The sequence below is a fragment of the Dermacentor variabilis genome, chromosome 8 (assembly GCF_050947875.1).
Source record: "Dermacentor variabilis isolate Ectoservices chromosome 8, ASM5094787v1, whole genome shotgun sequence".
NCBI lineage: Eukaryota > Metazoa > Arthropoda > Arachnida > Ixodida > Ixodidae > Dermacentor > Dermacentor variabilis.
In genome coordinates, this window is record NC_134575.1 from 24,276,063 (window position 1) to 24,292,187 (window position 16,125).

Genomic DNA, 16,125 nt, shown 5'->3' on the forward strand with positions numbered 1-16,125 from the left:
GACGTGCGCTGTTTTACAGCCAGTATGAATCAGCCAACTAGCTCAGGTAGCCACCTTGCTAAATAACAAATCCGCTTTCTACAGTCACTATGTTTTACTTTTTGTGATGCAATAAACCTTGCCAAATTTGGTGGAGTGGTTGCCAAGAAAAAACTATTTCTCCATTTCCGTGTTTAAACAGATGGTAGTTCCCTAGCGAATTCAGCTCCCTCTTTTTTTTCTTTTTTTTTGAAATCCCAAGGCCAGAAGCACCATTAGCGACGTTTTGTGAATACGGGTTCTGGTTCTTACCACGTTACGCTGGATCCAGGCACTTTCGGTATGCAGTTGAGAAATGCCTCGTCATCTTGAACCACCTTCACGTTGCTGGGGATCTCCTGCATCAGATCGTGCGCTGGCACCAAGGACCTATTGCGCATGGTCGTAGTACTGCCCGCTTCCACCTCCGGCCTGTCTGCGTGTAATGGGTATTCGAATGAAAAGAAAAAGATGACGGACACAGAAAGAGTAAACCGATGACACTGAAGCTATTGTTGCCTCCGAGATACGAACTGGCCACAGTTACCACAACCAGGATTCTCGCGTGCATAAACTCGCACAATATTGGCTCCTCGCTCAGCATAATCAGTGTCCCAATCGCACCCTCAGCAATGGCTACCTCGGAGTAACGGTACCCGATCTCGAAGGTCGCATTTTTACACCCTGTAAGAGCCAAATACGCATCATTGTCGTCACAATTTTGACGCCACTTACGGCGTAAATGAAGGTGAAATCGGCTGCGGCGTCCGAGATCTGAGACGAGGTAGCCAGCTAGGAACGGCTAGCCAAGGTCATCACTTCATCTCAAAGCTCACAGTGCTTCAAGAATTTCAATCGCCAGGTTCTTTCAAGACGAGCGCAAATTCGTATTGTCACATTATCTCTGGGTCTGGTGTAATTTATTTATTAGATGTCCAGAAATAGAGAGTGGGCAAGATGTTCCTACACGCTGGGCACAAGGACAGAAGTCCTGCCCTATCGCGACATGAGAGATAAATAAAAGCACTAATATCACAAAGAGCATGCATACACCGACACTTCCTTGTACCACCGCGCATTTTTCGTTCTCGTATAGCCCACAAATAATCGCTGTTCGTACGCGACTTAATCATTATTCCTTGTGCCCGCTCCCTCACCCACAAGCTCGTAGCAGCGGAGGAAGTTTTCCTGAGGGGAATATCGGGCTGGGGTGGCTATGACCCCTGCTATCACTTGCAAGGGAAAGGGCTTCACCAAATGCAACGCAGCACGTCCTAGCTGCCCAGCCCTTACACAAAACGTCGAGGTGTGTCCCCTGCGCTGCACCTCCTGAAGACAAGATCTTCTTTGGCGAGTTCGGATCGATTGTGTGTTCGTGGGATACGGGTGGCTAAAACCACTATCGTAACGTAAATTAGATTAGTTGAGGCATTGTAGTGCACGTAGGACAGCTGAAACTGGGTCAATACAAAGCTCGGAACGAAAAAGGCAAACCACTTTCGATTCGTACATTAGATTGTTTGAGGCCTTCCAGTGAACGTAGAACCACTAAATAGAAGTCAATGTGAAGTTTAGAACCAAAACCATCCACGAAGTTAGCCTGCAGCTACGTGCTGGGCACTAAATAAAACGTAATTAGAAAAACAGAAGAAGGCCGGAATGAAACCTCCCCCCGCAAATGTTTGGGCCTGTTGGTATATCATGGTAAAAGATGTCTAATAGCGCAAGCGTGAGGGAAAAAATAGACAGAGCGCTCTGGCTTTGGTTGTTTTATTCCCCACGTCCTTGCGCTATTAAATATCTTTTACTGTAATAAAGCATCTGCTCATTCAAGCTGAAGTTAAGGCAACGCAACAATGTTTGACATCGAAGAAACCCAAGGTCTTAGGGAGAATATTAGTATACCATGGGGATAGTTGTTCCATGTTCTTTCTTTCTTTCAATTTCCGTATTGGAGAGGGTAGAGAGGCTTACCCCAAGTCTGACTTTCTTTCTTTGACTCACATTTTTCTTTTATTTGGCGACTTGTCAGAACACATATGTTCCAAAATATTGCTCAGCACCAGTACATATCTGTGAGCTATTACTCCGAGGGCCTCATCTGCAGCGACCACACCATGAACTTCACGTCGGTTCAGGAAGGCACCCATAATGCACAAAACATTCCTGAAATTTCGGGGCGAAGCAGGGTTGCATGCATTTATATAAGTCCTTTTTAAGGAGGTGTGAATATGCGAAACTTTCCGATAACCAATTAAGTAATGAGCAATTCGGCTTTGGTCTTCGAATCGAATAGTCACCTTTAGATTCGAAAACAGGCCCCAAATCCCAAATTCTGCTTCATGCAGGTGGTAGAATGCAGTTTTCTCTCTTAAATTCAGCAAAGTTGTGTTGAAATTGCTTCAGCGGTTGTGCAACGCGACCGTTTCTGTGTTTCACATGTATTTGAATGGAGAAATTGGTGCCGGCTTCGATGAAAATGCTATGTCTTAACCTTCCAGCATTCCGTTCCTTTCCCCTCCGTACATATCTCTCTCTCTCTCTCTCTATCGTTTGCCACAACGAGACAATGCACTCACGTGATCCAGAAAGCACAAAACTGTGTAATAACGCATCTGTTCACAAGGTGATGCGGGCAAAGCACGAACATAATGAACTTTGTTGAATACTCCTGTAAAGACGAACTTGAAGGGTATGGGAAAATTTGCTATCGCCAGTTAAATAAGATTGCTTTTTATTCCGAGAGCAATTACATACACACTCCAGACGAAGTACTGATGTCGGCCTCACCGTGATGTCCTGGATATATATATATATAAATATCGGGACAAAGGTCCTATGTTCGAATCCGGCCGCCGGACAGTTTTACACACACGCACACACACACACACACACACACACACACACACACATATATATATATATATATATATATATATATATATATGTGCGTGCGTGCGTGCGTGCGTGCGTGCGTGTGTGTGTGTGGGTGTGGGTGTGGGTGTGTGTGTGTGTGTGTGTGTGTGTGTGTGTGTGTGTGTGTGTGTGTGTGTGTGTGTGTGTGTGTGTGTGTGTGTGTGTGTGTGTGTGTGTGTGTGTGTGTGTGTGTGTGTGTGTGTGTGTGTGTGTGTGTGTGTGTAAAACTGTCCGGCGGCCGGATTCGAACATAGGACCTTTGTCCCGATATTCTAACCATTAGGCGACGGACGCTTTTTCTTCTTTATTACATGAAAATAAGACGTAGAGCTCTGCAAAGCGCTAGGCCAACAGATACTTAGTATTCAGACAAATGGAGGCCTACGTAACCAGGCGGAACAGAACATCCTTAAGAATTACCCACGCGCAAAAGACGCTTCGTTCCTGTCAGGGTGTTGTTTTGTTTTTGTTTTATGTTTCTTTTTTACCCAAAAGTAGTTATCCTACATGCTGCTTCGCGCCTATACACTGTTCTAGGCGTCGTTGCTCTTAACCCGCCCATTCTGTTCGTGGCTCATGCCCACTATACACGATTGGTCGAGAAATGGGTGGATCATTCCAAGTTAAAACCACAAGTAAACTATCGGGCATGCCATAGATAGATGGCGTGTTAAAATGAACGCAATAATAGTATTAAGAATCAATAATGATTGTTTAAAAAGCACACAAAAATAGAAAAGATACAAATTTAACAGTACATCGGTTACACTGCACAAGAAAATAAATTAATGGACTGCAGAGCAAACATCCCCGTGGTTGAATCCCATAGTGTATAGAGTCCAAGCACAACCATTAGCATTGCTATAGTTGTCGTTAGATTAGGTTAGGTTTGGTTAGGTTAGGTTACGCCAAGTTACGCTAGGTTACGTTAGGTTAGGTTAGGTTACGTTAGGTTAGGTTAGGTTAGGTTAAGTAAGCCGAAGACGGTCGCACATTGTAAGCGAGTGCGAGTGATTACTCTTGCATTTACCGTGGTAAGTCCATAAATAACGGATGGATTTGACCCTTCAGTTCAGATTCGAAGGTCGACAATTGGGCTCGCCGCTATCGTCGTGCTTTGAGCACCATACTGGCTTCCCTGCGCACAAGTTCGCCCTACAGAGAATTAGATTCGTGACTCACTGTATTGGCGCTGTCTGGTTCTTCGGCCGTCACTATGCCTTCGTGAGAACGTGTTACCCGTGATTCCCGAGGCACGTTTGAAGCCCCTGGTGTTAGCAGTACACGCAAGGAGCGACATTTGTTAACTTGAGCACACGCGCTTTTCCACTTGACGCACTTACCTTGCGGGAAAATCACATGGAAGTTCGCCATGAAGCCTCGAGACTCATGTGAGTCGTCGGTTCGGAACTTGAGTCGCATGCGGTTCTCCGAGGTGACCAGCTCTGCATTCTGGCCTTTGTCCCCACACAGTCGGCCCAGAGATCGCCAACCTGGGGTTAGGGCCAAGAGAGAACGGAGCTCGGAGGTAACTCGATCGTAGCGATAGTAGCAGAAAATCTCAACGACTCGTTTCGAGATTATGCGTTTGGCAAGGCGGCAGTACTGAAAGTTCCCGCGTCATTCTATGGGAGTGAAGCGAATATAGTACTATCTCAGGCTATTTCTTTTTTACCATAGAGCATGGCGTGTATGTTATTTACTTTTTCGTGGCCCGCAGCCCCTAATTTGGAGCTTTGCCAAGAAATCTTCTGAAACTTCACAGTGAAAGCAGCGCTACAAACACGGACGAACGAGAGGACGATAAAAGCGTTGGTATCATTTTTTTCGGTCGCCCATGTTTATGCCGCTCTTTTCGTTGTGAATGTCGACCAACAAGCCCAATAAGTCAACGCATTCCTAAATAGTGCTTCACCACTGCAAATTCACGTCAATTGATATGTTGGAGCTGTTCGGTTCAGCAATGGTGACAGCGAAAACGACGAATACATAATAAGTACAGTGACAGAGTTGACGCAGTCACACAGGGCGTGCATGCCTTTTGTAGCCGCCACGGTTAAGCACGCGTCACCAGTGAGTCACGATAAGCTTGGTTTGAGGACCCGCGCAATGTCGGTTTATGAAAAAAAAACAAGCAAAAAACAGGGGAAAAGGGACATGCGGGTCTTAAACGAGTTAATACGGTGATTGAAGCGCTTGTTCGGGATGTTGGCCTATCAAAGCCGCGTCTCATATGACATTCTCGTATCAATGATTTTATGGTCACCGTGGTTTTGGTCTTACAGGTATATACGACCAAGAACGAAGTGCTTTTGGTTGCATTATATGAGGGAAAAAAATTTTTTTTTCATTGTATTTTGCGTCTCTAAAGTACTTCCTCCTACTATGTACTCGGTTTCGCATTACATGCTCAATTTTACAGTATTAGGCTATGCTTGTTACATTTTTTTCTTCTATGATTATTAGGTCTATTATTATTAGGTCACAAAGGAAATGTCTCCCGGCGACACTGCCGAACATCACGGCTGCCGTACCGTCCTGGTGCCCGTCCGAAACCTCGACGAAGTCGAAGTTGCAGTCGGCGTCCGACTCGATCGAGAAGTCGACGAACCGAAGCGCCACCTTGGCCCCTCGCGGGGCCTCCAGGTCGAGCAGGCAGTGGGCCGACGCAGGGTACCTGTCGGGGTAGTCGGGCGTGGCCACGGTGCCGCTCTCGAAATCTGAAGTCACGGTGCAGCCTGTACAGAGACAGACGATGACTATAGCAAAAAAAAAAAAAGAAAAAGTTGGAGGTGATTGCCTGGCACGCTACGTTGTCCGCGTGCCGGATGAAAGGCATGATACGCAGGATGAACGTACGAACGCATTGATGGCACCTACGCCCACGAAACATGCGTGCACACACTAAAGCTTTTTTTCTCACAGAACCTCCTTTACGACTTGTAGCGTTTGAGAATACTGGAAGCTATCTAACCTCGCACGGAGTGGCAAGTGATTTCTGTTCGTTAGTCGAGGCTGTTGCACAGTTTCAAGCTCGAGTCACGGCAGAAGGGCAGCACGGCCTTCAGAGATTGCCTGTTTGGGGTGTAAAGACTGCGATGAAGTAAAGCAGGCATGGAGCGTCAACTCCCACTTCGTAAGAGGTGTACTGCAGCAAAATTTTAAATATATATGTATATGGACGCTAGGAAGGAAACGGGAAAAAATTATTATTTCTCAGTTTGGGTGTCGATTCTGATTCACTGTCACTTTGAACAGCCTGCATCAAGTAGAAAGTCACTCAGTTTTGTTCTTTTTTCGCACACATATTTTGCACAGGAGCTGCAGCCTTACGGCGACATTAGCGGCCTGCCACCATTCGGTTTTCCATATTTTCCGAGTGCCCGCGAGCGTAGCGGATGCAAATTGAAACACGTTTGCTTGCTCGACCTGGTCACATTAAAAACGTTCGCTGAAAAGGCGATGAGACTACATGAAGCCTTTTTCCGCATTCGCGATCCTCGCTGGGTATGCAGGGTAGTCCACTTTTAGCGGATGTACATCTTGCAAGCAATTGAGCGAACATAACTTCAGCATTTCTTCCGCTTCCTTTTGTAAGTTCACCTTACACGGCGCCTACTGCAGATACCTAATAAGATGCGTTGGTCCGCTGGCTTTCGTGCTAAACATAAGTTGCCGTGAGCGCTCGAATGCTAGTAAAGTGTTTCCGCTATAAGTGGTACTACCCGGTACGTCAGTGGATAAAATCGGCTACGTTTCATTTTTTCCCCACGTGATCTCGTTTGGCCTGCTCAAAGATGATCTTCTTTCTCACACCGAACACCCGGCGTACGTATACAACTTTTAAACGTCAAGAAGAGGTCGTGTTACATCTATACTAGCTCACGCAACGGCCGATCGTCGTTTCTTTCCTCTCGCACTTTACCTCCTTCGTGGCTGACCTTGATGCCTCCGATGTCACTTTCGTATACGAGCAGAAAGCCCCGGCTGCTGATCAAGTCGTCAGACTTGAAGTGGACCAGGACACTGCTGCCTGTAGATCTGAGGGTGCGCTTTTGCGATTCCGCACAGAATCGGCCGAAAGATGGAGATTCTGTACAAAAGAAAGAGAGAGAGAGAGAAATGTTGAAGAAGTCACACATGATCGGTATTTATCAGAATCTTCGCCTTCCAGCGATACAGGTCTTTGCGACAGGAAGTTTGTATACTTTTACGGCGACCTATGATGATATGGCTATTCGGGCCATTCTCAAATTCCGGCCGCATTGTCGAATTCTGCAGCTACATGGCGGCGTTTCTGGCAAATCAGAGAGGCTGTAGCATCCCCGAGGTCCATTCAAGAATACACGAGAAGGCGAATTCGAGAGTATGGCGGAACCTGACAAAGCGTCTAGAGAATCAGCGCCCGGATCTGCGACTTTTGTGGAGATTCTGGCGCATCGCAGATTATTTGCGGCTCGTGACAGCAAGTAGAGGGACAGTTTATGCCGAAGTGCGAAACGTATCGTCCCAATTTTCAATTTTTGTGGATTCTCACAGTGACATAATTTACACCTGCGATCTTTTTCCTTATAGGAGAGCAGTAGAAAATCCAACACTGAATTTCTTTCCTTTACTTCTCTTTTCTTTTTCTTTGTTTTTGCAGGCAGTGCAGTGCGATTTTGGAGTAGTAGTAGAAAACTCTTGTCACAGCTGTGATGTTCGTGCTTCAAACCAAAATATTTTTTTGCATTAACGCACCAGACGAATCACATGATAGTGGTACGGAAACATGCCAAATTATTTTACTGTGGCCGGAAGCACCCTTCTTAGGAATGCTCTGTCAAAACTACGCGCGTGCGAGCAAACTTCCGCGTAGAAAAAATTCCCCGTGATCATAAAGCTCGAATCACGTGTACTTCTGCGCTGCGAATTATTATGCGAGATAATTTGAATTATCGCACAAAAAAATGTGGAAATACTGAAGTTCGTACAGAGGGGCGCATTCCAGTATGAATTCACTGTCGAAAATGCGCAGTAAAGTAATTATGTTGGATCATAAATATGCGTCACCATGCGCATATTTATGCATGCTCAGTCACACATCATTATACGAGATTATTACGGTCATATATTGTTCCGAAAATGCGCACAAATGGTCTCCAGCACACATGTTTCACCAAAGAAAGTACGTATATGCGTCAAAATTTTCATGCATATGAATTTCATGCGGTCATACATGCCGAATTACGTGCACCTTACACAGAAACACCAGATGATGTGGGACTATTCGACAAAGACTTATGGAGTAACTGGAAAGAGCGTAGGTTAGGGCGTGCTGGTATTCCATAACTGAGGTTTTTTAGCGCACGAAAAGGGACGAAGGCAGTGGCAAGACGCGGACACAGCGCTAACTTCCAACAATTGTTTTATTCCACGAAGCGGTACACACATATACAGGTAACACACACCACCGTACGCATGCGCGTATGTACTGATTTTTGATCTAATGAGACGGCACCGAGACATGTGTAATGGAAAGTTAAGATGATATCAAAGATGAAAGAACGACCATGCATAGCCAACAAAAAAAATTTGTAATCGAAAGATTAAAATGCCATCTCGATCAGACCGCCCTCTGCGCCGCGTTTAAAAAATCGAATTCTTTTTTTTATTTTTTTGAAAGATCGATTGAAGGCGCGCTAACACATGCGCTCCCTAAACTAAACTAGCGAGCCAAAAAAAATTTTTTTGGCTATGCATGGTCGTTCTTTCATCTTTGATATCATCTTAACTTTCCATTACACATGTCTCAGTGCCGTCTCCTTTGATTAAAAATCAGTACATGTGCGCATGCGTACGGTGGTGTGTGTTACCTATATATGTGTGTGCCGCTTCGTGGAATCAAACAATTGTTGGAAGTTAGCGCTGTGTCCACGTCTTGCCACTGCCTTTCGCCCCTTTTCGTGCGCTAAAAAACCTCACTTATGGAGTAATTTGGTTTTCTTTAAAGCAGCAGTGGCAATGAATAGCATTACACATTCTTGTTTTCTATTTTAACGGAACCGCGCGCGTTGTACGCACCTTCGGTAGGGCCGTCGAAGATCTCGACGAAATCGAAGGTGCACAAGTCGTCCGCCTCCAGAGCCAAATCTTCGAAGCGCATGACGACGACGCGACCGGGCTCCACGTTCACGAGCGTCCAGCAGCTGCTTTTGTGCGGGTATTGGACCGGGTAGCCTGGGCTCGTCACGTTACCCTGTTCGCCCGCCAGGGTGCCGCCGCATTCTTCGGCGAGACCTGCATTGAGAACACGCGCAGAGGTCCGACTTGTCTGCCAACGCGTGATGCGTAGCTGTGGCCCGATAAGCAGCGGCGTCATTTTCCATCTTCGCTCGTCTGCCGCGTAAAGCCGTTGTTTCTGTCCGCGGTTCGCAGCGCTCTTTACTGCCCTTCATCACATTGGTGATGAACCGCCACGCAAGTGGACAATATTCTGCTGATTCCAAGGTGGCACTGCAGTCTCTACTGTCACCTTTACGACGCGGACCGCACGAACAACTAATATTCCATATTACAGAGACGTTACACCATGTAAGTGATGCAGGCCATGAAATAACCTTCCAGTGGCTTCCAAGTCACTGCGGGATTATCGGCAATGAACGGGCGGATCACGCTGCTCGCTCAGCCTATACTGAGGAGCGCCACGTCCCAGTTCCTCTTTCTAGAATGACGCAGCACGGAAGCTCCGCTGACTTGCTCGGCAGTGCACCGCGTCGCAATGGAATGAGCCACATTTAAAAAATACGCGACTGTACTCACTTGATCCCACACTAAGTCTTCGAGCGCCATCACAGCTCCGCCGTAGAAACGCCACGCTAATATATCGACTTTGGTTGGGCGTTGCCTTTACCAAAGCCTATGTATTCCGCATAGGGATGACCGACACCCCAACCTGTGACCACTGCGGCCATGAAGAATCAATTAGCCATATTTTGTGCGCCTGCCCGCAGTAGAGTCCACAGAGGGCATGTCTTTGCCACGAACTTGACCAACTGGACGACCAACCGCTATCCCAAAAAAGAGTTCTACAACATCGAAAGGACCTACCGTCACAGAAGAAGGCCGCGCAAGCACTATTGCACTTTTTGCGATCTACCGGCCTGTGTGAATGGCTTTAACTAGAACGCCTTTTGTGTGTATGTCTCAATGTGTGCGTGTTTCTTTTTTTTCCTTTTTTTTAGCTTTTTCCTCTGTGTCATCCTTCTAACCCTTATCCCCCATTCCCAGTGTAGGGTGGCAAACCGGAGACTTATATCTGGTTAACCTCCCTGCCTTTCCTCTTCATTCTCCCTCTCTCTTGATTCTCTTTCATCGCTTTTTTTTCGGTGAAGTTTACAGTGCCAGTCACTAAACCAAATAGAGGGGAGGAAAGGTCATGCAACGAGAACATGCAACGCACCTGCCTTGAAATAAATCAGTGGCTAGGGCCTTCTGCTCGTCAGCGCCAGACGGCCTTCTGCTCCACAGCACCCGATCGCGCATTTGACTCCCAGCAAAGCGTGCTCTAATGTTATTCCAAAAACATGAAATATCGACGTATAGACCCATAAATATGGTACGTTTAACGCGGACGCAGCCAGGATATTACCGCAATCGGGTATAGAAAATTTATTCCAAGTCTGGCCTGGATTTTGTGTTGTCCAAGAAGGCGTCGAAGGCGCGCCGCGCTTTGCAGTATTTGAATGCAGATATTTGCAACACCACGAGGCATCGCGGAAGCTTATGTACTTCTCTGGTCAGCCGAAATCTGCGACGTCAAGTTAACAGATTCGAATCTGTTATGCTCATGGGAATAACTCACCTGAGGGGTCAATGTCCGCGTGGAACTCCATAGAGAACCCCTTCTCCTCGTAGGACTCGTCCGACTTGAACACCACCGTGACGGATGAGGAGTTGGTGGCCACGGTGTGGTTCGAGATGGCGCCGCACATCTTACCCACGGATTCCTGACTCGGGCCGATCAGGACATCGACGTTGTCGAAACTGAACGAGAGAGTTATACATTTAGCACGGGCGCCAGAGTAGACAAAAGTTCAAAAGGTAAGCGTGGGCTTGATTTTCGAATGCAATCCAATTATTTACCTATTTTATTAATACACAACTAAGACATGCCTGAGTATAGACACCACCAAAAATTTATGAGGGCACAAGGTGCTGGCCCGGGAAAATCAACATGTCTTCACGATCTTCTAAGTTTGCATGATAGAGGATTTACTAAGCCTCCACTCCAACGGATTTGTACATTGATTGATTGATTGATCGATCGATTGATTGATTGATTGATTGATTGATTGATTGATTGATTGATTGATTGATTGATTGATTGATTGATTGATTGATTGATTGATTGATTGATTGATTGATTGATTGATTGATTGATTGATTTGACATGTCAAATCAAAACATGGACTACATGGGCCTCAGTTTAATTTTCACCACTGGGATTTTATTTACGGTGTACCCAAAGCATGTCACACAAGCATTATTTGCATTACGTCACCGCCGCCCGCATCCCAGAAACGAAACCGCGACTTTTTGCGTAGACACTCAGCCACGCCACGACAGCTGGTGCTTTGTCTTTATTATTTTTGAAGAGGCGAGAGGCCTAAATACTAGGTCAACAAATACTATAAACATTGTAAACATTTATGGATACACTGAGTCGCATACTGTGTTCTTCAAGACCAGAGGATCCATGATGCAGACGAAGGCGAACGAATGGGGCGGATACCTGCGGTACGGATGAAACAACGAACTTCTCAGTCATGCATTGCGGGCTGTGAATTTTTGAATCGTAATCGGAGCGGCAAGCAATGCAATCTACCTGATGTAATAGTTCTGTGGAAACCCGGAAGATGGAGAGGAGTAATTAATAAAGGGAAAATCAGACATCCACCCGTTCGTAGCAATTGCTACAAAGGAAGCCCATATGGGATCCTCGAAAGAAAGGCCTCACAGCTGGAGAAAAATTCGTCCTCGTTCGGGGCGAATCCAGGACGAATTTGTCTTCCTGGTCCCGGATTTCTTCGTGGTCCTGGAATTTGCTCCGGACCAGGACGAATTTTTCTTCAACTGTGAGGCCTGTCTTTCGAGGATCCCATATGGGTTTCCTTTGTAGCAATTCCTACGAATGGGTGGATGTCTTATTTTCCCTTCGTTAAGCAATCTACCTAGTGTAATGGGCCAGTTTAGTTTGAACTTTGTTTTTCCCTTAAGCGTCCCCCTAAAGCTCGGTAGTTTTCCTTGACTGACGCCGCACGCGCCACGTCATCCTCACGCTCGTGAGACGCACGACCTGACTATGCAGTCGTGTCTAGGAAACTCTTTGAAAACGTACTCGCATCCGGGCGATTCCTCGATCTGAACATTGAGGAACCTCAGCGTGATGTTCCCTTCGGCCGCGGTGATGACCCAACGGCACTGCTGGTTCGACTCGTAGGTCCTCGGGTAACCCGGAGAGTAGATTCTCGCTGGGAACGGAAACGCCGTCAGGTTGCCTCCGCAATCTGCACATCAGAAGTCAATGCAAAGTGGTTTAAAATTAGGTTAATACTGGTATTTACTGCAATAGACTTTATTCGGACACTCGAAGCGCGTCTGGGCCTTCGGCGCTGCCGCCGCCGTGCTGTCCTGGTATCGACGGCGCATGCGCGGATCGTTCGTGGGGGGTTGGAATATCTCCAGATCAGACGCGCAGTGCATTTGGCTGCAAGAAAAAAAACTCGCTTGCCATCCCAGCCCTGCGAAAGTGGATTTCCAGTGAAGCTGTTGAAAACAACCCCACACAACTGCTGAGGGGGTTATGCGATACTTTATGGTTTTAGACTAATGGTAGTAGTGATAATTTAGAGTATAATGGAAGTAATGTTAGTAATAGTACATTTTGAGAGCACGCTGCCGCCCATAGCTGTGCTGTAGCAGCATTAAAAATCAGTTGCTAGGCTGGTTATTTCACACGAACGGCTAGGGAAGCCACTCATCACGTCGCGAGCTGCCGTCGCCGCGGCAGCTTGGGCAACAGTAATCTTTACCGGGGAAACGTATGTGGGGAGCACTACGTGCTTCGCATTGTTATCAGGAGCGCCTTATCATCAATTACGTGGTTCGGATGCTTGTTTTGAGCTTGTTCTTTATCGAAACGTATGTAGTTCTGTATGTTGTGTGCGCGATTTCAAAGAACGTATGCACTGTTTGCTTCACTTTACTGATTGCTTGAAGCATCTGCCTTACGGGGGTACGAGCCACTGTTTGTGGCCCTGCACTGTCGCCGTATGGTATGGTATGAATAACTTTATTGAGGTCCTGAGGGATCAGTCTGGGACTGATGCGGGCCGCTCCCACGTCGGTACAGAGAGGCCGTCACACGGGCCCTCTGGACAGCCCCGAGTTGGTCCGCCAGCACTTCACGGTGCAGCATCCGCTGCCACCACTGTTCACCTCGAGAACCATCACCGGCCAACGCCAAGCAGCGCCAAAGCATGTGTTCTAAATCGAGCAATGATCCAGCCACATTTTGCTCACTGACACGAAAAATACCGACCAACTACAGGCTAACAGCTTGGCTGTAAAACGACGAGGCCAAGTGCACGCACTATTACGCTGCGCTCAGCTGGCTCTGCCTGAGCCAGGCAGCGTCCTGTTTCCCGCCGCTGACGTGAGCATTGTGGGCACACACATTCGCGTGTCTTCTGTGTAACACACTCCGCCTGATCACGCGTGATCCATTCGGTGTTCGGGAGTGGGCCGCCAGCCCTTCGCGGCAAGCCCAGCCGTTGCAGAGATGGCCCGCCTGCAGCTGACGGCGACCCTGCTGGCGCAGGCCCTGCCGAATTCCCCGGTCGTCTTAGAGTTTCTCACCACATTACCTAGAGGGAAATCTGGCGCTGCTGGGCTTTGGTACGCATGGGAATGCCGGTATATTGTGACTTCGGATTGGCATCGTTCTCGGAGAGCCAGGACACCTTGAAGACGCGCCTGGCAAGCACCGTTCCGTCTGTCACATTGATTTCATTTTCTACTAAAACAGCACGTAAACAGCTGTTTTATCTTTATTATTACACAACAACATGTATTGTTTAGCTATGAGAACTTGTTATTGCATGTACAATTATATGAAACGTAAAAAGTGCCAGCGGGCTGCTAAAGTTAGAGGACAGACGACAAGATTCGCGCGTGCTTTCGAACAGTTTGTCGTCTGTTGTTGCTTTTCTTCGCTTAGTTATGCATTGTAGGTGAGTAAACTTCATTGGAACATGTTATATGGCTGAAATGAACTCTTTTATGAAGAGTTTACTTGAAGAACGCGGTATTTGTTTAGCTATATCCGCGTTTTAGACGAAGCCTCTTACAACACCACCCAACACAACCCTCACAGACACATACATCGTCATTCCCATGACGGCACAGCGCCCCTTAGGAAATTCCCTTAGACGATGGCGCCAGATTTCCCTCTAGGTGTTATAGTGAGAAACTCTATGCCGGTCGTGATCCTTAGCGATTTGCGGCCCGCGCTCCTGGGTATTCAATGGAAGCTGCCGGCCTTTGCGTCTCTCTGATAGCAGCAGAGCTTAGTGCCCTTGTCATGAGTGGCTTCGAGCTGTCGCTACAATGGGTCCCATTGCATGTCGGTTTCCAGGACAACAAGGAGGCGGACGCTCTGGCGAAGGCTGCACATCATTCCAATGCACGTGTGTGCAGCACTGTGAGAGCCTTCGACTACAGTGTAATAGAAGCCTTCTAGTACAGTGTACTTCGACTGTAGTACACTGTACACTGTACACTGTGCTACTTTGCAGCGGCGTGTTACTGCGCTTCATCTGGACCAGCACGTCGCCAGCAATGGGCTGGTCCGCTGGCGACGCAAAAATAATTACGGGAACTGACGCAGCCAGACAAAAGTTGTTCAACTTCCAAGTTCAAAATAAATGCGGATGACTGAAAGAGGCTTATCGCTTTCCATTACGCTCGCCCAGCGAGGACTTACGCTGCTTCCAATTAAAACGCGGCTTACATCACGCGATACCGGAGGTTTTCTTCCCATTGGGGCCCTTTTCTTCGTTGCCTCGCTTGATATAGTGGCGCCATCTAGTTGAGGCGCTTGCACATGCATCGTCTCACGCACAATAAATTTTATGAGTAGCCATCAAATGTTTGTCAAAAATATACAGAATGAACTTTACACGCCGTTCATCCGTACGTGCTACGTGCAAATGCTCGTTTTTGTGTTATATTTCGAGTGTCGACCGTTCGACAGTGCCCCAAGTGTCAGCTGCAAACAAAATTAATGTTTACCGCACAGATGTGCGTCCTCTTCGTAGCTTTAAAAAGCAAAAATCCGCTTTCATGTTTAAGGTATTCACCACATATACGGCTCGAGCACACAAAATATATTCCTTATCCCTAACCAATCAAAACTAACAGCATAAGTCACGTGCCTTTGCGTCACATCCGCTGCAGATAATTGCTGATGTATGAGGCCACAGTCGGCAGGGAAAGCAATTTGACAAGCAAATCAAAATATCGAAGGCTCTTATTTCGATGTTCTCACTGGTGTTGGAGACACTGCCAAGTCGTACAGTAAGCAAATGTCGAATAAAAACAACAATTTGGAGCACAAGGCCCTTTTAATAAAGATTGCAACCATGATCGATGTTATGTCGCCCTTATATTGTCATGCTACTTTGCCTTTCAACAAACTGCTTGCAATAACCATTGTTTGAATACACAAGGGTGTACTATTGAATTCAATTCTGCGATCTTACGTGCCAAAACCACTATTTGGTTACGAGGCACGCCGTATTGGCGGACTCCGGAATAATTTCGACCAGCAGGGGATCTTTACAGCGCCCCCCATGCACGGGACAGGGGCCTTTCTTGCATTTCGGCCCCATCGAAGTGCGGCTGCCGCGGCCGGGACTTGACCCCGCGAACACTTTCTTATGAGCGCAGCACCATAGCCGCTAAACCACCACAGCGGGTAATCGCGTACGCTTGTTTCTAGCTCGATCTTCACATTCATGTAGGACGAATAGCCGAGTAGCAGAATCAGCGTCGAATCAGTTTGAAACGACTAGGAGATCGCACGATAACGAACAAGCACTTGCTGCGCAACCTGTGCCAAACAGTTAACAGCCGTAGGGACCTCTATCA

General features: G+C 47.1%; 1 protein-coding gene across 1 annotated transcript in view; it reads right to left on the reverse strand.

Moving 5' to 3' along the window:
- LOC142589825 (mannan-binding lectin serine protease 1-like) overlaps window positions 1–16,125 on the reverse strand; it is a 45,072-nt gene that overhangs the window by 15,266 nt on the left and 13,681 nt on the right. The window contains exons 3-9 of the mRNA XM_075701413.1: window positions 12,314–12,482; window positions 10,778–10,959; window positions 8,998–9,213; window positions 6,860–7,027; window positions 5,469–5,672; window positions 4,278–4,427; window positions 292–454 (exon numbers count right to left, since the gene is read on the reverse strand). Coding sequence (XP_075557528.1) covers window positions 292–454; window positions 4,278–4,427; window positions 5,469–5,672; window positions 6,860–7,027; window positions 8,998–9,213; window positions 10,778–10,959; window positions 12,314–12,482 — 1,252 coding nt within the window. The remainder of the gene's footprint in view (window positions 1–291; window positions 455–4,277; window positions 4,428–5,468; window positions 5,673–6,859; window positions 7,028–8,997; window positions 9,214–10,777; window positions 10,960–12,313; window positions 12,483–16,125) is intronic.